We start from the raw sequence: 21,468 nt of genomic DNA on the forward strand, positions 1-21,468 counted from the left end.
GTAGCCTGGAGAAGGAGCTTTTCCTTGCACTGCTGCTACCAAAACGCGGCCACCTCTGGGGTGAAATACAACGTCTACGTAATAACATGGAGCAACACCACCCAGCTGTTATGGAGAGGAAATGAAGAACACCATATCCAATTAAAACTGCAGGGGGATATTTATGGCAGAACGTAATTAGCCAAATTGGAGCCTTCCCCAAAACTGCCATGGGATTTTTAATGACCGCAAGCGGTCAGGGCTTCAGTTTGATGTTGTGTCAAGTAAACAGTATCCAGAGGGCATGAGACAAAAATCAGGAGTAAAGGGGAAGGAGGCGGAAAAAAAAAAAAAAAAAGTGTCGTGCAATTCCAGGGAGAAACGGAGACATGAAAGGCTTTATCGTAAGGGGTTCATTGTTGGAAAGAGCAGCAGCCACCACTCCAAGAAAGGAAAGAGCAGGGAGGTGGCTCTGGGTGTGGAGGTGGCCCGCTGCAATGAGAGGAAAGAGCAAGCAGCTGCCATGACCGTTCCCCAGGGAGATACCTTTCCTGGAATTTAAAATGATATGAGGAATTCTTTCAAACGCCGTAATAGCTGGGAAGTATTTGAGTGAGTTGTTTTACACTGGTAAAAGGAGGCTGGATTAGTCGCGATGACTACAGCCTCCCCTTTTTGGCTAAGCAGAGGGCATGAAAATAGAGCTTGTTAGTCAGCACGTACTGCGTGTGCCCCCGGGCTGTCTGTAGGGAGGGCAAGCTGCTCTCAGATCTGGCATTTGTGGCCAGGAGGTGACGACCATCACGAAAGCGTTGGCTCCTCCGTGACCCAGATGGCTGTGGCCTCTGGAGTCTCCTCACTGCTCCGCGCTCTAGGGCTGGAGTCACGGAAAGTCCTCATCCTCCGCGCTGTCTGCATTAAAAGCAAGTTTCTGTTCACGCTGCGGAGATCCAGACTTCAGGCCCCGGCTCAGCCCCGAGACATCGCTGCCACAATACCGTCCTCTGATTGCCCTCCGGGCGCGAGCAGAGGAAGCCGCCTCCGAGCCTCCCCGACTCCTGCTCTCATTAACTTCCCAGCGGAGATGGCTCACAAAAGCATCTTTGTGGCCAGCTAGGAGTCAGGACTCCAGCACACACGCATCCCCGCGTGGCTGCGAGGGAGCGACAGCCCCAGTCCACACGCCGTAGGTACCTCAATCAACGGTCTCGCAAGCTGCTTGAGCATCTTCAAGTGCCTCCTGCGATTGGTTTCCCAGAGGTTCCATGCTGATTCATAACGTGATTAGCTAATCTGGGCTCGAGCAATGTAATTCTGCCTTGAATTTCGTTGGCGGGGGGTGCTGTCACTCACTTGTTACCCTGCTGGAAGAACTGGCTGGATGGAAAATCCTCGTAAGCTGTTCTGCAGCGCTGTTTGCTCTCGGTACATTTCCCCTCTCCTCCTCAAGTAACAGCACTGAGTTCTTGGTAAACATAACTTGAGTATTTTTGCTGTTTAACTCTTGATATTCACAATTACTCTGAGCACGCACAGGCGATATACATCATACCTCACCTGTGGGACCTCTCATGTTTGGTCAGATCTCTTGGGCAGCCTCCTTCATAGCAGAAACAAACGCAGCCAGCTCAGACTTAAGCAACACATCCCTGCTTGCGACTTCACCCTTGGCATTCACCGATCTCTGGCTAAAAAGAGGTTACTGAGATGATTTCTGATGGTCCTTGAGTCCTCCTTCCCTGGGACGCAGGTGGGGGATTATGAAGGAGAAGCAATGGGATCATTGCTAATAAAGCAGATCTCCTGGACAGCTAGACGACATTCACTAACGTTTATCTGCTCCTTCAATCTTTCAAAAAAACCACCCTACCAACAACAAAAAAGGACCCGCTGCTTCAAGAAATACCAAGTAACAGCCACATTTCACTTCCATGAAGGTGCCGGGAGCCACACAAGCACCTCCTAAGGAAGGACAGTCCAGCACCAGCCTCTGATACACAAATTCAAAGCCTAAGGAATGGCAGTCACCAGAACAGCAGAAAAACAGGCTTGCACGCAGCTGGCTGGAAGTGGTCAGTGTGGGGAGATAAAACTCTTGAGTGCAATGATCCCCAGGTTAACTCTTGTGACCAGGACAGAGGGGTTCAAGAGATAGACGTTTAATTCCTGGTCAATATTTCCACACGACCTCTTGCAAACCTTGGTGTCTCCATCCCCCCTCTTTAATGAAATGACACTTTCTCGCTTCACAAGGGACTGGGAGCATCAGCTCGGCAGCCCCGACGGAAAAGCTCAGGGGCCAGGGTCTTGGCAGAGAGAGATTTGAGGGGAATTCTCAGGAAAGGGAACTGGGATTCCCATTCCTTGTCACGCAGGACCCTGGGAAGCACAGGGCCAAGATCCGTCCAGCCCAAACCACTGTCCCACCACGACCATGAGATGACAGGTGCATACCTATGGAGATAATTTGGCGATGGGCACGATTACCCCACATACACCATGCCCACAGCAAGGGAATTACAGGATGAGACCCACACCAGCGATTAAAGCCCTAAAGCTGCCTGCTCCAGACAGGCTCTGCTGGTGGAGACACCCCCGCACCGCTCCTGAGACGAAGGATTCACTCCCGTATGTGTTTCAAAGAAGAAAAAACCCTCGCCCGGCGCTGGAAATCTCCTCGCTTGCAATTGTCTCCGTTTGGCAATCCGGCCCGATAGTGAATAAACGACGGAGAAATATTCCGCTCTACACGTGTTTGGGTTTTTCGGGGTGGTTTTCTTGGACGGCGATCCTGGCTTTGCAACAATACCCGTCTTGTTCGGCCCCGCGCTCCAGAGCAGGCTTGAATAGATCTGTCTAAAATTATAAGCGGGCAGCCCCTGGGCTCTGCGAGATCACAGGCCACATGCTGGGGCTGAACAAAGGCTCTGCTATTTCCTAACAATTAGCCCAGCTAAAAGGACATCTATCTCCTTCCATTAGAGCCACCACGTGCCTCCCAGTCAGTCCATTGTAAAGCTAATTAAATAACACGCCTCTCTCCCCATGAGGGTCTCCTGATTACTTCGCCTCGGTCCTAAATCCTTGCTGGTGTAAATGGGGAAGAGACAGCTGGGCGGCAGGGGCCTGCCACTCCAGTGGAAGTGTGGTCACCCATCTACAGCTACCATCAGCAGCACCAGTTATTTCAGGGTTTTTAATTATCTTCGGAAAGCCGTTGAGCAGCGATTTTGAGATATAAGGGGGTTCAGCACACAAACTGGTTTGCTTCCCTGTCCGCTTCCCCACTGCCTGCAGCAAAAGTTGTGAAAACAGCTGATTTATTTATTATTTTGGGGGGCTTTGCTGGTAGTTGGAGGAAAAAAGCAGACGTAAATATGTTCTGGGTTGCAAACTAGTTTGGTTTCCCCCCCCCCCCCCGCACACTTCTCATTGGGCTAAAACAGCGAAAAGAAAATAAACAAGGAAAATGGTGTGTCATTCAACCTGAGCTAAAACTTTCTAATTTTGCACTTTTAAAATGGGAATAAATTTCAAAATGAAAACAAAAAAAAAAGTAAATTAAAAGTAATCCATTAACAAACCCTCTTTTTGCCCAGTTAATTCACCTCTTTGAGGAGGTTTCTATGGGAGGGGCAGGTCTCGGGTTGTGAATGAGCTGAAATGAATCTGCCTTTTTAGCTGAAAAGCCCGATCCCCGTTTTAGCATCACGAGTGAGATGAAGCAAAATCTATCTCTGGTGCATGGAGCCTCCTTCCAATCTGAAAATTCGTTCTGGCAAGTGAAGAAAATACATTCCGATGATACACCAAACATCACAGGGTACATCTCAAGCATCCTGAGCAAGGCTTCAGGTGGCCAGGGGCCACCATGACCCATCATCTGTCCCTGGAGGTGGTCAATATGGCAATGCCCTACCTAAACCTGCTCAAGGCAAACACCACAAGGGTCTTTTCTCTCCGTCAGCCCATCCCGGTTCTTCGAGGTGAGCCAGGTTTGCACCACCACGAGTGCTCAGCCTCGCACAACAGCACGAAACTGCTAAATCCCTCCAGATGTTCAACACCTTTTCTCACACGCTCCCAAGACCCGGAAGAAATACAGTTTCCTTCTGCCAAGTCTACAGTCCGCAATAGTTGAGAATATCCCCTTTACCCCCTTTAAATCATTATTTTCCACCCTTGGCTATTTAAATCATTATTTTCACACCAAAAGAGCATGGCTGGAAAACTGGGAAGGCGGGTCAACAGACTAATGAGCGGATTTCCTGTGGACCCTCAGCTCCAGGCTTGAAACAGCTGGACCTGCCACTACAGCTGGAGCTCTTTCCACCCGAGGAAAACAGAAAGACCCCGTTCCTCAGCTCTTGCGGTGGGGAGAGAGTGGGAGGAAGGACATGGAGGAGGAGGAGGAGGCAGGGCTTGGTTTCGTTCTAATGGGAATGAAAGCTTGCTCCTGTTTTCCAAACCCCCGAGCCACCCTTGCTGCTCCCAGCCATCCTTGGTAGCAGCCGCTGTTGGAGCCTGGGTGGGAAAATGCTGGGAAACTTTAGAAATGCATCAGGGCTTGCCAGGAAATACATTAATTAGTGTGTGTGTGTATGCAAGTCCATTGGCTTTTATTGTAAAAGCACAGGGACCAACTCATTGCCCGTTGCTATCAAAATCATATTTACCCTATGCTTAGGCAATGCAGATGTTCTACATCGAATAATCAAATTTTGCAGGGACATATCAACAGGGCCAGGTAAATCATCATTAAAAGATGCTGCATGACTCACTTGAAGGCCTAGAAGGGGCTAGTGCAAGAGGCAAGCCAAAAAATGCAGTTTGAATGTAGCCTAGGAGCATGCTTCTCAGCCCTCCGTCTGCTTTCAAACCCCGCCAGCCAGGTCTGACTAATTCGTTCATCGCAGACCTACCAAAAAAAAGGGTAAGAGCCAAGAAAAAGATGTCTTGTATTAACTGCCTGCCTCCCCTCACCCAGCTAGTGCCCTTGATCCCAAAGCTATGGGAATGGCTCCACAAGCCACTTGATTAATAAGAGCCCAGGGGGGAAAAATCGTTTATATAACCTCGTCTTCTCTAAACTTCCTAAGTGCTTTAGAAAGTGGCTGCCCTGGAAACCCAAACTGGAAACGAAAAATATTATCTCTTCCATTTATAAACATCTCCAGCGCTAATGAAGTGAGGAGCGGCAGCAACGGGGAGGGGAGCGTCGCCATGCACTTGGCAGGCGTGGGAGAGCCCCGATAAAACCATTTCGTTTCAGGTGGGTGTGGAGCGGAAAGTCCTCCCACCGCGGTCCGGTGCCACCGTAGGCTGCTGACTACAGCGCTGCGAGGCCCCCGGGGAGGGATTTGGGAAGATGGATGGTTATGGAAGTATCTCCTACACTAAACACAGAGGCAGAGCGACAGCCTTACTAGGTGCCAATGTGGAGGGAAGGAAGACAGGGCGACACGCAACGACGCAAGATCAGATGGATGAAACCTTAAAAATCAGTTCCCTTAGCGTGAAGCTATAGCTCGGATCATGTCCTGATATTTGAAAGCAGGGAGCGAGTATCGGTACGTACTCTGCGTGTATACTTTGTGGCACAAGCTGCACAGACCGGCCTCCTTGTGCATGTCAGCAGAGCACGTCTGTTTACACCAATCTGGTCTAAATAAACATACCAGCAGTCCAGATTATACTCTTGGGTTCAACCACCTTCTGCCTTGCAGGCCCTCAGGCACACAACTGAATCAGAGAGCCAGCAGAAGTATTCTGCAGAATAGTCCAACCTATTTCCTATTTCTCCGTTTTTTTCCCATGTTGGCATTTCCCACGGAGATTTGTTTTTGCATCAACAGAGCCAGCACCAGAAAAAATGCTGAGTTTTGCCTGGAAATGTTTGGATTTCGTTTTGACAAAATATTGATGATTTCCGCAGAACAATCCGTCACTTTTGTCAGCAACAAGAAGAAAAGTCAAAAAGACGTATTTCATCTAGATAGGGGACTGAGCTGACACCCAGCCTGGAACTTAGCACAAGTGGAAGGCAAAGCAGGCTACTGGGTTGCCTCGTTATCCTGTCATTTTGATTACTGTAAAGCAAGGGAAACTGCTACTACTTCCATGTAGTAGCTGTTTGCCTGGATAGAAACACAACCAAAGCTGCCAGACAAAGGAAGCATCTGGTCTCCTGGGGTGAGGCAGTAACTAGATGCAAAGCAGGGGAAGAGAAGGTCTGATCATCTCTGGAGACGTTTCGCAGGAGACGTAGATACCCCAAGGTTGCGGTGTGATGAGGAGCTGGTCCAGGGCAGGACTGAGATGCCAGCTTTATTTCCATCACTACCTTCCATAATTATTCATGCCTCTTGAGCCTGCAAAACTGGGTTGAAATCTCCCAAGTACAGGCTCTTCTGTGAGATGCCTGGAACTGACCAAATTAGAAACTTTCCATGAACAGGCTCCCTTGGGGCATCTCCTCCTTTTTTCCTATTCTACCTCAACGCTGACATCAGTCTGGCCAAAACGAGTGCCTCTGGCCCCCCTTGAACTTAGGATGTGGAGAGTGAATCACACAAACCAGGGGGGAAAAGGCATTTCTGACTCCTGAAAAATAGTTGCTGATGAGTTAGGGAGAAGTAGTTTGGGCCAGCTCTTCTTAGAAATCCAACCTCTGCTTTGGCTGAGCAGTTTCTTTTGCTCCATCCTATTTGTGCTACGGGAAGCAGGAATATCTGCAAGTGTTTTTACCATCCCGTGTGCCCCTGCTCACGCAGCGTATGCCATGTCAGCGGCCTTGTTTCCCTTTCCAGGAAGGGAAGTCCTGTCATGAACTTTATTATATCGCTTTTTGCTGTGCGCACCCACCCCCTCCGTTGCTAAAATCAATGGCAGAGTTCCCACTGAGCGGGTTGAAGCCAACCCTGTTTTCCCGCAAGCTCACGGCAGGCTTTAGGGGTTTAGAGGCTAGATCCTTGAATCCTAACCTGCCCTTGCAGCCTTGTGGGGGAAGAAAAAACACCGAAAGAGGAGCCCTGCCTCTAAGAGGGGATCAGAGGTCTCTGAAGGCAGCTCCCAAAGGATGGACCTGCACCGCTCATGCTGGCTGCGAATCTCCTCTCACAAGCCTAACGCCGAAAATAAGCCCGCATGGAAATTCCACCCTCCATCCCAAGCTTTTCCCACACCTCACTGGAGTCATTTGGAGGCCGGCAAGCCGCCTGCTGCAACTCTCCCATGGCTCTTCCGCAGAGAAACCATCTTCCCGAGGCAGACACGCAGCCTCACCAGCCCTGCCTGCTGCCAGCGAGGCAGCCTCCCTTCCCGGGAACCAGCTGCAAGGGAGAGAAACTCTATTTCATCCATTGTGAAACAGCCAACAATTGACCCGCTGCAACTTTTTCAAAGCCTATTGATACAAAACCCCACAGGGGAAGGTCCATCTGGTGGGCTGTGTAAACTTCAGCACGTGTTCAGCGGCTTCAAGGGCTCAGCCACGCTAGCAGCCCGGTGTTGCTTAAGACGTCTTTTTCTTTTTTTTTTTTTCTACAATATCAAACACTTGTACAACACCGTTCTCCAGGGACTTCCAGCCACTCGCCTGACCTCAATGAATTAAGCATCGCAATAAAATGTGCAATGAATTAATCATCTGCACCTCCGACGTGAGAAACTGCTATGCAGTGGCTCACAGGCAGCCTTTTGAATGATTTGGGCATCTCACACCAACAGAAGTCAGTGGGGTTTAGATGCCTAAAGACTTTCTGTTAAGTGATGTTGCCAAGGTCTTCCAAACCCCAGTTGTAAGACCCCACAACCTCAGCCAGATCTCCTAAATCTGCTGTTCTTATCCCTGAGAACCCTTCCTCCATAAAAAGACCACGGATGCTGGGGAAGCGCCACTGAAACCGAGAGCTCAGGTGAAAGAAAGCACCCCACGGTCTGGGAAGAAGATGTGGCATTATGCAGACCAGGCACTGCAGGGGCCTTTTAGTCCGACAGTTGATTGCTGCAAAGCAGGAATGAAGAGGAGGGATGCTAAGAGGACAGCGAGACAGCACAGATCCCTTTTTCCCCGGCCCGGGAGCTCCAGACGAGATGAGAAACTTCACATGCACAAAACAGGGTCTAGTAAACAAGGCGCAGAAAGCACACCGCCTTTGAGAAAGCTTAGACCTGGGTCGGGTCTGAAAAAGGAGGACTCATTTCCATCCACAACTAACAACAGGGGCAGTTTGAGCTTATTTCTATTCAATTTTAGAAAAAGAGCAGAAAGATGCAGTCCCTTACAGGGCTTTCAAGGAATATTGGTCCTAATCCTGTCTTTACTCTGGCGTGGCTCTAAGCATGCTGTTTCTCCTTCCTGCCCTTCATCTACCCAGCCTGCTTCTTGAGCTGCATGGGGCAGAGGACAGTCCACTTCTCCTGGAGGTGTCTGTGTGTCAGAAACAACAACAAAAAAAACAGACAGACCATCCTAATACAACTTGTCCCCCTCCCCAAATGTCTGACAGCCTGGTCTCTCAGGCTGAAGTGATGCAAATAGCTCAGATAAGGTTCAGATAAAGTATCTGAGCTCTCAAGGGCTTATCTGAGCTGAACACCAACTCCAAAAATTCTGAAATTTGCCCTGTGGGACTATCTCCATAGAGCTTGATTTCCATCTGAAGCCTCGACCTCCAGAGGCTGCAGGAACAGCTACTGTTCAAATGCATTCTTGAGATAGCGGGGTGGGACACGGCAGGTCTGCAGCTCCTCTATCGCGCGCTATCTGGGGATTTGCCTTCTGGTGGGAATGTTGCAAGAGCCGGGCTGATGGCTCAAGCAACCGGTGACGGCACCTTTCACCGCCAGCGCTTACACTGTAACAGATGAGGTAAAACCTTCTTCAGGGGTGTCAATGGAAAGATCACTTTCCCTTGGGTACAAAGTGCTCCACGCTGGCTTTTCCTTCCAGCCGTGTTCCCTGTCAGTCATTGCTAGCAGAGGGAAGACTTGTGGGAGGGCACCGGAGTGAAGTCCGTCACCGACCATGTCAGCACGGGCATCGTGCGGAGATTTGGGGTTTCCAAAGCAGCCTGGATGCAACAAGGAGCTGGCTGCAAAACCCATCCGCGCTTCTCCGAAAATCTCAGCCTGGCAGGATGTAAAGAGAGTGAGCAATTGCGGCGAGGAGCTCTGAACAAACAGACCCAGGCTTGCAGAAACAGACAATCTCTAATATTCATTTACAGTGATAAACATTTGTGCTTAGAGATCCGGCCTTTCTGAAACACAGATAGTTGCAGCGGTCTCAAAATGTGTGAGACCTGGTAGTGAGCATCCATTTATAGTACGCAACTCAGACTGTGAAAGGGGCCAGGGGAAGTCCAAGGCCAGGCTTAGAGAGGGTAAATTGAGATCTCTTTGTAAAGTTGGTACAAAGGGCCCATTAGCTCACTTACACCTGGACTATAGTTGTTCTTTGTCCTGTAGGAGCATCAAGAGCCCCCATTTTACAGCCAGATCCCATATGCTGGGTACTCTACAAACACAGGAGTGAAAGACAGCAGGAAGGATTCCTCCCTGAAGGGTTTGCAACCAAATAGTCAGTAATCTAATCATTTATACACCTAACGCAAATCTAGCAATGATGAGAAAAAGAGCTTTCTGAGAACCGTTCAAAGCTCTGCAGAAATTGCCCCCGAATCTCGCTGATTCAAGCAGAGAAAGATTTCCTCTCTGTAGAGGTTTGCAACAGTCAGGCAGAGTTCTCAGGCAAGAATAACTATGAAATCCTATAGGATGGCTCATAAACCATAGGAAAAAAAAAAAAAAAAAAAGATTTCATTTCCTACTAAAAAATTCCCAACGGCTCGTTCCCAAAGGGCCGGCATGCCAGAGGGCTGCTGCAGAGTGCTTGGCTCCCCTTCCGCATCGGCGCTTCGTCCTGGCTAAAGCCCAGGGAGCCGAGGAAAACGCGTGGGCAGGCTACGGGCTCTCCGCAGCTCCCCAGCACTCAGCTGTGTTGGCAGCACCAGGGTTAACCGCGGCGGCGCCCTGTAATGCAATGATTTCTGGTTTATTTCAGCAGGGGAAGTGTGTCCCGGCCTGATTAGCCCAATGGTTTCCTCTTTTCCCATAACCTCCAGACCCCCATGGCCTAAGTGTTTACTTTCTGAAATAAAAAATCTGCTAGTGTTTTTCTTTTTTCGGGGCATGTGTATTTTGGGAGGTTTCGGGGGGAGGAAAGTGGAGAGGGGGAGTTGAATGGGATGGGAGGCTTGCATACACCTCCCTTCTCTCTCCCACCCCTCACCCCCAGCTCCTTTCCAGCTGCAACCTCTGAGCTGAGACTTCTGGCTTCAATGTGAGAGAGAGAGAGAGAAAAAGGGAGAGAGAAACGTATTAATGAGGGAGTTCAGTCTCTTGCTTCAGCAGCTATAAACACAGCGAACATCTGGAGGGAGAGAGAGGTGCTTCATGCTGCCAGGAGCTGAAAGAAACAGGCTGTTTTCAGGGTCCCAGCCCCCCGCGCTCCCCACGTCCCCCTCTGCCTGCCCTGCACATAGCTCTGCCGGCATCACCCAGCCAGCCCTCTCCAGCCAGAGAGAAAATAGTAGCTGGCCTCGTGCTGCTCCCCCTGCCAGCGCAGCAAAGCCCACCGAGGTGCTGCTACGAGAAGCGCTGGCCACGTGCAACCCGAACCCTCGAGGGAGGGGGCTCTGCTGCCCACTGTCCCCAGAAGCAAGCGCTCGTGGGTCCCAGCGTGGTGCCATAGGCAAAGGAGGCTGGGAAAGCTCCAAAAAAAAAGCAGCTGCGCTTTGTGTGGCCTGTCCGAAGCAAGTGTTCGGTGGCTCAGGATAGCCCCCTCCTCCGGAAAAAGAACCAGGTACATCCACCGCATGCCATCCATGGAGGGGGATCAGTCCTACTCCAAGGCCAACCCAAAATGAGACATCTTCTGCAGTCATCCTCAAGGCACCACAGAAGCCCCGGGTAGCCTGTTGCCTAGTCCCTTTCCTCCTTGCCTCAACATCACGTTATCCCTTCCCCATGGCATACTGAAGCTGCCAGGGCTGCTGCTCCTTTTCGCAATGCACCTGGTGCGTTTTCCCTCTTGCCGAGCTCCTGTCCCCCTGTTATAATGGAGGAAAACCTGCAGGCATCACCCAAAAGCCAAGGAACAACCTTCCCGTTTTCACTCAGCCGCATCCAGGGGACCAACGCCCTGTTCGGAGCACGATTCCTCCCTGCGCGGCAGCTGATCCCCAGCTGACACCAGGCTGCAGCTCAAGTGGGAAAAGAGCTCAGCGCTCATTCTCTGGTGATGACCCAACACACAGGGAGCTCCCTGGGGTTTTGCCTTTGAGAGGCGAGACAGGGATTTTTCCAGAGTCAGGCGGGAAACAAATGGAAAAGCGAAAGCCTGGATTTTTGTCATTCTATCGCTTCGGCGCAAATAAACCTCTCCAAGTGCTGACTTGCAGCAGGTTACAGCGGGGAAAGCAGAGGGAGCATCACTAGGTATCATAGGGTCGCCTGCACGTGTTTTTCTCACCTGCGAAACAACAAGGATCCACACAAATCAGACGCTGAGTCCACCGAAGGACAAACCAGAAAGGGCTCAGCATCTTTCACAGGGCCCTTGCAAAAGGGCCAGAAGAGGCTTGGACATGGACACCACAGGCAGCCCACAGCTCTGCAGCTCACTCACAAGGCATAGAGGGATCTTTTCTCTCCCCCAACAAACTGGAGTAAGTGCTCTTTATGGAGAAAATAAATGGAGAAATTCGAAAAACCTGGAGCGCCCAAGTATAGTAGGTGCGGCATGCCTTTAACCGGAGCCAGTGAAACACCCAAAGACTGCCAGGAAGAAAAAGGGTCAAAGAAAAACCCATTCCAACCAGGGTAGAACCAGCGCCAGACCCCAAGGCTTGCAAGAGGCCGTGCTGACTCGCCGGCCAGAGGATGACAAGAGAGCCCAGCAGAAAGGGCTCATTCATCCCCTGGCCCGGAGCCAGCGGCCAGGGAGGGCTGTGGATCTGGGAGAATGAGCAGCAGCAGGTTGGGCAGAGGCAGGATTTTGTGCACGGCTTTAGTTAAGCCTTGAAAAGAATCAGCATCCATTGCCTCGGCTCTCGCTCGCCCCCCGCCCCGTGGCAGCTCACCCCTTTTTTTCTCCCCCTGTTCTGGTTTCCCTCCACCTTCCTCCACGTCCTCCCTTGCCCGCTCCTCGTTTATTAAGGAGGGAGAGGACGGACGGGCCAGTCCAGGAGAACCGCCTGAGAAGTCCTGCTCGGTCTCGCAGCCCAAGCAGATGTGCGTGCCCTGTGAAAAGACGCCCATTCATCTCTGCGGAGAGCGTGCGGGGGAGGCGGCAGCAGCGCAGGGGAGGGGGGGAAGTGTTGGAGGAGGTTGAGAAAAGGAAGGAGGCCGCAGTTAAAAATAGGATAAAAGGACATGAAAAAAAAAAAAATGCAGATTTTTTTTTTAAAAAAAAGCTTTGCTTGGAAAATGTGCTGCAGCTGGAGAAGCCATCGGGCTGAGCCTGGTCAGCTTTCACCTTCTCCCCCCACCTCCTCCTCCCCAAGCCCCCTTCCTCCGAGCGTGGGCCTGGAAGACGGCCCAGAAACTGCTCACAGAAAGAGTTTTTCTCCGGGGATGTCCACCACGGAAAGAGCAGGTCTCGCAGCGAAGGAGCGGGGCAACGCAGGGAAAAAGCAGGGAGAGTTCGCCATGGAGGCAGGCAGCCCCCGTGGGACTCCTGCCTGCAGGCCAGGCTGAGCTGAGAGCCGGGCTTGGAGGAAGATGACGGCCAGAGTTAGCAGGGTGGGGGCAAAGGGAGGGCATCCCGATTTTGTCGGCATGGCGTGGGGCAATGCGGCACGCTGCAATGCATTGCTCCAGCTGCAAGGGCTTCGCTTTCCTGCCAAACCCAGCACAACACCGCGACGGCCCAGGCTGCAGGGACCCAGTGTCCATGAAGGACCAGGGGGTCGGATGGAGGTTTGCTGCGTTAGGGACGTGCCGCCCCCAAAGCTAATAAACCCAAAGTATTGTGGGCTGAGAAGTGGCACCAAGCTAACATAGCCAGGCAGCACCAACCACAGACCAGGCAAGGCTGGTCTCCGCGCCATGCTCTCCCACAGCACTGGCCTGAACCACGCTGGGTGTTGGGGATGAGCCGAAGGTGATGCCTTTTACTTGTGACAGTGTCTCCGTGCAAGAAGCCTGACCGAAATCATCAGGATTGCTTTCATTAGCCTGGGAAGCTGAGTCAGTCCTGCAGCTCTAATTTCTCCTCTAGAAAAGGCTTTCATTTCATTTCTTGCCTTGCAAAATCCCAAAGACACTCCCCCAAATGCTCCCATAGTGTCCAAAATGCTGGGAGCACCTTCAGTCCAAGCGTGCCAATTCAGCTCAACAGCAGTCGTAGAAACTTCTTCAGCCGGAGTCATTTCGTCCCTTGCTTGCCATTAACAACAGTTTTATCTCCCCTATCACTAAGGAAAACAAACCCGTTCAGAGTGGAAGGGGTTGTCAAAGTGGCCTTGGCTCCAAAAGGCAGCGCAGCCAGGACTGTGTCCGTGCTGAAATTATAATACTGCCCTCAAATCTTTTCCTCCGCTCCCCTTTTGTGCCTAACCTTGTCTCAGACAAAAAACATTACCGGGAGTAACATTAGGATACTATTAGCTTAGGAATTAAACACAGGGCGCTAAGTGTGGCTTTTGGCATCCTTTCAGCAAGCTTGCCATTTCGGGCAGACACACGGCACCCTGAATTTTGGGCTGCCGGGTGGTTCAGCTGAGGTGCAATGCCCTCTACGCTCCTATTCCCACCTGTCCAAGCAGCAGAGCTAGTTTTCATAAAACAGGCAGCAGCTCCCTTCTTGCTAGTTATTTTCTATCACCTCTGGGACGTGCCCTTTTCTTGCTGTGGACCCAGTTTAGACTGATTCTCTGCGCAGCAATAGTCCCAACATATGATTGTGGTAGCAAGCTAACAAATAAAACTGACTCTTTTTAAACAAAAAACCAAAAACCACCACCTCCTTGTCTTGATCAACAAGCTAAATCCACATCGGGCTTTCCTTTATCCATATCACTGAATAATCTAATCGGATTTCAAGCACAATGTAAATAAACTCACCCGAGCTTCAAAGGCAAAATATCTTCTCTAAACGCAAGCAGCTCTAAAACTTTTAGAGATGTTGTGGGTTTCTATTGCAAGAGGATATATTCACACTTGCATTTTCCTTGTTGACTTGTTTCTTTCACCAACATCAAGACCATGAAAACCAAAATAGCCTCTAGTACACCAGAAGAATAGATGACAAATGGTTTTAATGTGCACCCGAAACACAAAGGAGAAATGAAAGACCGTTCCTAGCGGTATATACAAATGAACGTTTCCTCTCGTTTAAAATTAGCAACTGCTCTAGACTGAAGAAACAACAGTATTAAAAAAAAAAAAAAAAAAAATCAGAGAAAGAGTACTTTGCCCTGCAACAGGAAGAACTGAAAAGTAATTCTTAGTTGTTGCAAGAGAATCAGAGGCCTGTCCTACTCATCCCAAAGTACCGAAAGTTTGATCGAAACCTGTTGGAGACGACGACAGCATTTTTCTTTTTTTTTTTTTACTGGCTTCCCCGAGGTTGGAACCGGGCTCCAGTCTCTGCAACAAGAAATTTCACAGACCCGGCATGGGGTAATGAAGATCTGGGTTGCAGATATGTTGGTCCCTGGAGAGAGCACTTTCACAGAAAAGGGGAGAGGGTAGGGAAAAAAAAAAAAACACAAAGAAAACTTTCCAGGCACAGATTTGCAAAATGTTTGAGTAAATCCAAATGCTGCAAGGGCAGATTTCATCAGAGCAGAGTTGACATCATGCTGAGAGAGGTCACCCACAGGAGTTGAGCAAATAGCTGAAATAAGAACGGCTGGGAATAGGCAACAGAGTTTTGCTCCAGCCACAGGCGCAGCGCTCTGCGTCCATCTCCTGCTCACACACAAGTGCTCACCAAAGGAGAAAAAAAAAAAAAAATCTAAATGCCTGAATATTTGCCAAGGAGAGATTTGACCGCAACAGTCACTGGTTCTGCTGAACTCTTTAGCTGCAAAATGTCTCTGAACATCAGGGCTTTTCCCCTCCCAAGGGGCCAATGTGCATAACAAACGAGCCAGGAACAAGTCACAGAAGACCAGCACATGCCATGCAAAAGCTTACATGGGATTTAAGTGCTTCATGATAGGCTTATGTGGGACTTAAGTGAAACATAAACTTCATATTGGCCCTTCGCAAAGGTCACATTCGTGCAACTTGAGCTCTTTCTGCAGTTCCTGTGGTTGGCCTGTGCCTCGGCGTACCTGAGCCCTCTCCTGCCTCAGCTCAACCGGGCTCTTTGCTGGTGCCTCATCACCCGTCCTGCAGGCAGGAGGACCGACTGCCCGCCCGACATCTGCCCTGCCCGTTGGTTATACAAGCAGCAGCCCAAACTGCCAGCTCAGCTTGAAGATTCACGGGTTGAACAACGTGCGGGGCAAGAATTAGTCACCAGCGATTTTGTAATGACTTTCAAATTATGAATGCATTAGAGAAGATGTTCATCCAGTCCATGTCAGTGAATTGCTTTAGCTGTGCAGCACGTTGCAACCACACAGCCCTGACAGCACAGCATGACCACACATCTCCAGATGTGGTTACCTGAAGATGATGCCACCACGCTCCCAAGGAGCAAGGCGATGGGCTACAAGAGCAAGAGACCCCAAAATTACTACCACAGTGGAATTAAAACTTAGAAGTCTCCAGCTCCTTGCAACCCTCCATGGAGGCCACATTGCCTTTCCAAAGCCACCAGCGAGGACATCAGTCCTGCAAACACCATGAGAAACGCTGAAGATGCAACTAGCAGGTTGGCAGGTCCACCTTGCCCACAGTCTCCTCCGGGAGACCCTCATGTCTGTCAAGACCCCAGGGAGCAGTAACCATGGCTGCAGTCCCTAAATGCAAGGGAAGTGCCCACAGGACACCAAAATCACCATCCGAAAGAGGAGAGGGGTTCTCCCAGCCCTGCACCCATGCCATGGCGGGGAAGAAGGAAGCTCCTAGAAGAATAGTTAAAGAAAGCAAGTTCAAGTTTTTTATCTGCTTTCTGGCCCCACCTCCACTGAGGGAGACCCTTGAGGGACAGCAAGGCAGGTATCGACCTGGTGATGCCATGGTAGGTGCCCTATGGCTGCAATAAGGGCAAAACACCCCAATAAATGAAGTCAGGACTGGGGCAGAAAGCAAATATAGGAAGAAGGAGACAAGGGACACACACTGAACAACAAACAAGAGCATGGCGGGGCTTTAAGTCTCCTCTTTTCACCTGAGCGTGCTGGCAAAGCCCCACGGCAGGGGGGGGAAAGGCGCCATCCCGGTTTGCAAAGCCCCCCCCAAAATGGTGTCCTACCCGTGCTGTAGTGCTCCAGGCCGGTGGGCACTTCTTGCGTGGCAGGCTCGTCCCAGAGCGGGCAGCACGTCCTGGGCTGGCAGCAGGCGGCCTGGAAGCCGCAGGTCACCCAGGGATCCTCGCAGGGGCCGGCGGCGCCTGGCTTCTGGGAGCAGGAGAGGGAAAAGTGTCAGGGGAGCTGGACCCCGAAATGGCTGCCCTGTGCAAGGTGGCAGCGCGCCTTTATCCCCCCCCAAATTCAGGCACAATCCCCCAAGACGGCAGGGTTTGCTCAGGAGAAATGATGTCCAAACTCACCTGCCTGAAGGGCGTCATGTTGAGGCCCCAAAGGCCCTTTTTCAAACAAACATGGGGGGAAAAAATCGGAGGCCCTCAGTGAGGCTGTGCTCAGCAAGATGGAGGCGGGGAGGGGGCTCTCCTCCCGTGGGGAGGAGACCCTCCATGAGAGGGGGGAATGTTTCAGCTCATCATCTAGAACTGTTATTTTTCATCAGCGTGAGGCAGGAGGCCCTACAGCCCCCCAAAAATGTGGGGGTCCGTGAGGAGGTGGGGGGCCATGGCCCTGGCCAGGCGGCAGCCCCTGGCCCTATGGGGGAGCCCAGCCCATGCTGGCGGGAGCTGGGGCAAGCCGTCATGTTTATGTTCATATTTCTATTTATAGCGATATTGCTTGTGATTATATTCGTCTTTATGTTTATATTTGCCTTATTCGTGTTTATATTTATGTTATTTATGTTTATGTGTCCATGGACATATGTGTGTATACATACACGTGTACATACATATGTGGTATGCACACATGAAATACACGCACACGTATATTTATATAAACTTATGTATTATTACATATATATTGCACAATATACTGCATTATATTCTTACACATCATACGTTATATATATACATGCATTGATTTAATGTGTGACGTGCATGTATATACCCACACGTATGTAATCCTACGTTACAAGTGTCATTATATGTTACACATGTTTGGTTTTATTGCATATAAAGTTGCATTTATACTTTATAAAGAAAATATGTGTATTATATATGCAAGCATATATAAGTAAATGGAAATAATCCCAGGATACAATTTTAATTTTATTTTATACATACTTATTTTACACGTATATTCTTATAAATATGTGTGGGTATATGTATATACCTTATATACATATACATACATATACATACCTGTATATACCTTATATACATGTTTACTATATATATATACGTGTATATACATATATTCCATATCATATATATGGTACAGATACATGTATATCTCTACATAAAGAGGATAACAACATATACATACGTATGAATAAATTCAGGATGTTTTCACGTTTTATTATTATTATTTCCCTGCAGGGAAACAGTTTTGCTTCATTTCCAATCAATATTTAAAAGCTAAATGCATGCTTGCAACCCTTTAAAGGAAAAATACCGAGCTGCGTTGGAAACATTTCATGGGTCAGAGTGGTCTTTTCTCCCTAATTTGGTGAAAATTTTGCTTTCTAGCAAGATTTCTGTGCAGCCCGGTGCCTCAGCTCAGAGTTACAGCTTTCATCCCACCTGGCCTAGCATCTTTAGCATTTCTTCGGGCAAATGTCTATTAATGTGATTTCTCTAAATAAGGGTCTGATTTCTCTAAATAAGGGTGGAAGCACGGTCAAGCCGGTCCCGTAGCTGCCGGCGGTTGGCATGGGCATGCCCAGGATCACGCTCTAATGTATATTATCCATAACCACCCATCAGCTGCACAGACAGCGGGGAGCTGGCCTGGGAGAGGGAGCACCAAAATTGCCCAAAAACTTTTCCAAAGCCTGATCTGCTTTGTGCTGATCCCGCTGCGTTCGTCCCCGGCAGGTGAAGGTCAGTCAGCACGGGGAGCGGAGGCACGGGGACAATGGTTGCCCTAACAATCCTCCTCCCAACACAAGCGCAGGAAATCCGACGCAGCGATCCCGTTTCCAGTTGAGGTTTGCAAGCTCCAGAGGTTCAGATAAGCGCCGGGTAAACACTCAGCATTTGGACGTGAAACCTTGGAACGATTTAGCGGTCGACACCGAGCCCCGTCAGTGAACGGGCTGGCAAAGTCACAGCAGCCCAAGAGAAAAATGCTCGGGACAGAAAAATAACCCAAATTTCTTTCTTACCATCACTCCAGGGCGAGCCAAAGGATAAGGGGCTGCGTTGCCGATGGTTGTGTCCATATAGTAACTCATCATCTCAGAGGTGCCTGCAGAAATGGAGAGGGACATTAGATGCCCTGCTGCAGGAGGCGTGAAAATTGATAGCATCGGCTAAATCCGTGCTTTGTCACAGCCATATAAAGCTAGGACCAGTCTATCACCTTAATGGGTTTAAGCTGGAGAAGCGAAGAGGAAAAATCTTTGTATTAATAGCAGCTATTGTGATTCGATGTGGTCTATCAACAATGCAAACACACAGCTCCATTAGTGTAAACTGACGAGAGCCTGACAATGGTGAATGAATTATCACCTGGAAGCTGATGGAGCTACTCTGAGGGAAGATGAGATCATATTTCCTTTGCTGGAGAATCAGGGGGAAATTGTTGCCAATTTTTTTTTTCTTTTGAGAGAGAGAAACAAAAAAAAAAGCCAGTTTGTTGAGATCAACACCTTTCCTGTAAAAGTTTTGTCAAAACCAGTCTGCTTGACAAAGAACTTTGCTGTTTTCAAGAGACACCTTCTGTTTTCCCACATCGGCTTATGTTCCCCTTGCGGAAGCTCCCCCTTGGATTGCTGAGACTAATTCCTGAGTAATTAGCAGTGCGGCAAGCATTCATCTCAGCCCACGGGAGCGCGTCACGGTTTCACGTGTCATTCCTAGCGTGGGGGGTACTCCTCCGAGCAAGTCCTTCTACCAGTGCTGCTCATCAGATGCGATTTTTAATCATCGATTAGCCCATTTGTGTAGCTGAGGCGAAGGAGCTGCGACCCGGCTCCATTTTCAAATATGTGGCTGTTTCTCCCCCTCTCCTTTAAACGCACAGTGGGAAACGTGGGGCCAAGGCACTTTCTGTGTTTTGGGGAATATGACTTAGGGGTGCTGGGAGGGAAGAGTAAAGCCTGGGCCGGGAAGGGCTCACTCTGGCAGGATGTGACTAGGAGCCAAGGGGAATGGCTATTTTCATTGTGATACACGGCACAGCCAGCGAGACGGAAGAGCTGCCACTGCTTTAACCTCTCTGAGGACACCGCAGCTCCGCTGAAATACCTCCCTTTGGATTTCTGCCTCCTCTGCTACCTACTGTAACGGCTGCAGATGCAAACACTTGTCCCAGTCATCTTGTTCAGCCTGGAGCCAGGAAAAAGTTATAGCAGCTTTCCAGTCCCTAAAGGGGCTCCAGGAAAGCTGGGGAGGGACTCTGGATCAGGGAGGGGAGCCATAGGACGAGGGGGAATGGTTTTAAACTGGAGGAGGGGAGATTTAGATGAGATCTGAGGAAGAAATCTTTCACTATGAGGATGGTGACCCCCTGGCCCAGGTTGCCCAGAGAAGCTGTGGCTGCCCCATCCCTGGAGGGGTTCAAGGCCAGGTTGGACGCAACCAGGTTTGGAGCAACCTGGGCTGGTGGGAGGTGTCCCTGCCCAGGGCAGGGGGTGGGACGAGATGGTCTTTAAGGTCCCTTCCAACCCCAACCGTTCTATGATTCTACAATTCTACAGAAACACTGGCCCAGGTTGCCCAGAGAGGTGGTGGATGCCCCCCATCCCTGGAGACATTCCAGGTCGGGTTGGATGGGGCTCTGAGCAACCTGATCTAGTTGAAGATGTCCGTGCTCATTGGAGGGGGTTGGACTCAATGGCCTTTAAAGGTCCCTTCCAACCCAAACCACCCCGATTCTGTGATGATTCTGTCTTCTGGACACGGCCAGTGCAACCCCGTTACCTTCAGCCTCTGCTTCTGCGCTGCGCCCATGAATGGCTCCCGGAGGCACCAGACCCCGCTCCCAGCCTCTCCTCCACCCCTTCCCTGCTCCGGGGGCTAGCCAGCGGCCAGCAAACATGCTGGCAGCGGGCAGAGCCTGCTCCAACTGCGCCGCACTCACCGCCTCAGCAACCAGGGGCTCCGGAGAGCATCTCCCACCGCGCTCTGTGACTAATGGCCAAATGTGAAACACCTGCATGTGTATGCGTATTAAATTATTATCAACATTTCCTGCTTCTTATTACCAACTTTTGCTTTAACACCAGTATTTTTTTTTTTTAATTTTATTTTTAACCTTTTCTTCTTATTTCGCAAAACTGAAAACTACCTACGTGGTGCCTCTTTCCCTTTCAACCCAAACCACTCTGTGATTCTGTGCGTCTGTCTTCTAGACACAGCAACCCAAAAACACACATATTGCAAGTTGCTGTGGCTGAGAAGCCTTAACTCATCTCAGCATCTGTGCACGCCCTACCAGCCCCGCTCTAACTAGGCGTTAAAACACGGTTGCTTCGGTCTCGTTGCAGCTGGGTCAGCCCGCAGCTGGGTGAAACAAAGAAGGTGCGTGGAGCTCATTGCTGCAACTCGGCTAACGAAGGGCGAGGTGCTCAGTCCCAGAATGTCGCACTCCTGTCCCCTGGTCTTAACCTTAAATTAAGCACAAATCGTCTCGTGTAAGCATGAACTGATCTCTTTCTTGCTCTAGAGTACAGACTGATGCTGCCAAACTCTACCAAAGCAAGGCAGGCAGTGCAAAAGGGAGGCAGAGAAATCCTATTTCAATGGATTCACCTATTTCAACGACACACACGTGTCCGAGACTAAGGAGTGACAGCGCCAAGACAGCAGTTACAACAGCAGTCCCCATGAGCGGCTCTTTTTCCGGTGCAGTAGGCAGCTGGGGGTTGGTTTGGTTTTGTATTTTCCTTTGATCAAGACGCCGAAGTGGCAGCGCTTCTCGAGAACGGCTTTCATGCCTCGCTGAATGCCGTTTGCATCTCTCTCAGGATGCCGTTGCCAGCTGAACCTTCCAGCAAAGTACCACACGTTGCTGCTCGAAGCAGCATGTGCTTGGGTCACCAGGAGAAGCACTAAAC

General features: G+C 50.1%; 1 protein-coding gene across 1 annotated transcript in view; it reads right to left on the reverse strand.

The window, feature by feature from the left end:
• Window positions 1-18,657, reverse strand: part of ETS1 (ETS proto-oncogene 1, transcription factor) — a 67,572-nt gene extending 48,915 nt beyond the window's left edge. Inside the window, exons 1-2 of the mRNA XM_074561240.1 lie at window positions 18,574-18,657; window positions 16,415-16,559 (exon numbers count right to left, since the gene is read on the reverse strand). Of these exons, the coding sequence (XP_074417341.1) occupies window positions 16,415-16,559; window positions 18,574-18,645 (217 nt within the window). The 5' untranslated portion in view covers window positions 18,646-18,657. The remainder of the gene's footprint in view (window positions 1-16,414; window positions 16,560-18,573) is intronic.
• Between the last annotated feature and the right edge of the window lie 2,811 nt (window positions 18,658-21,468).

The sequence above is a fragment of the Larus michahellis genome, chromosome 17 (assembly GCF_964199755.1).
Source record: "Larus michahellis chromosome 17, bLarMic1.1, whole genome shotgun sequence".
Taxonomy (NCBI): Eukaryota; Metazoa; Chordata; class Aves; order Charadriiformes; family Laridae; genus Larus; species Larus michahellis.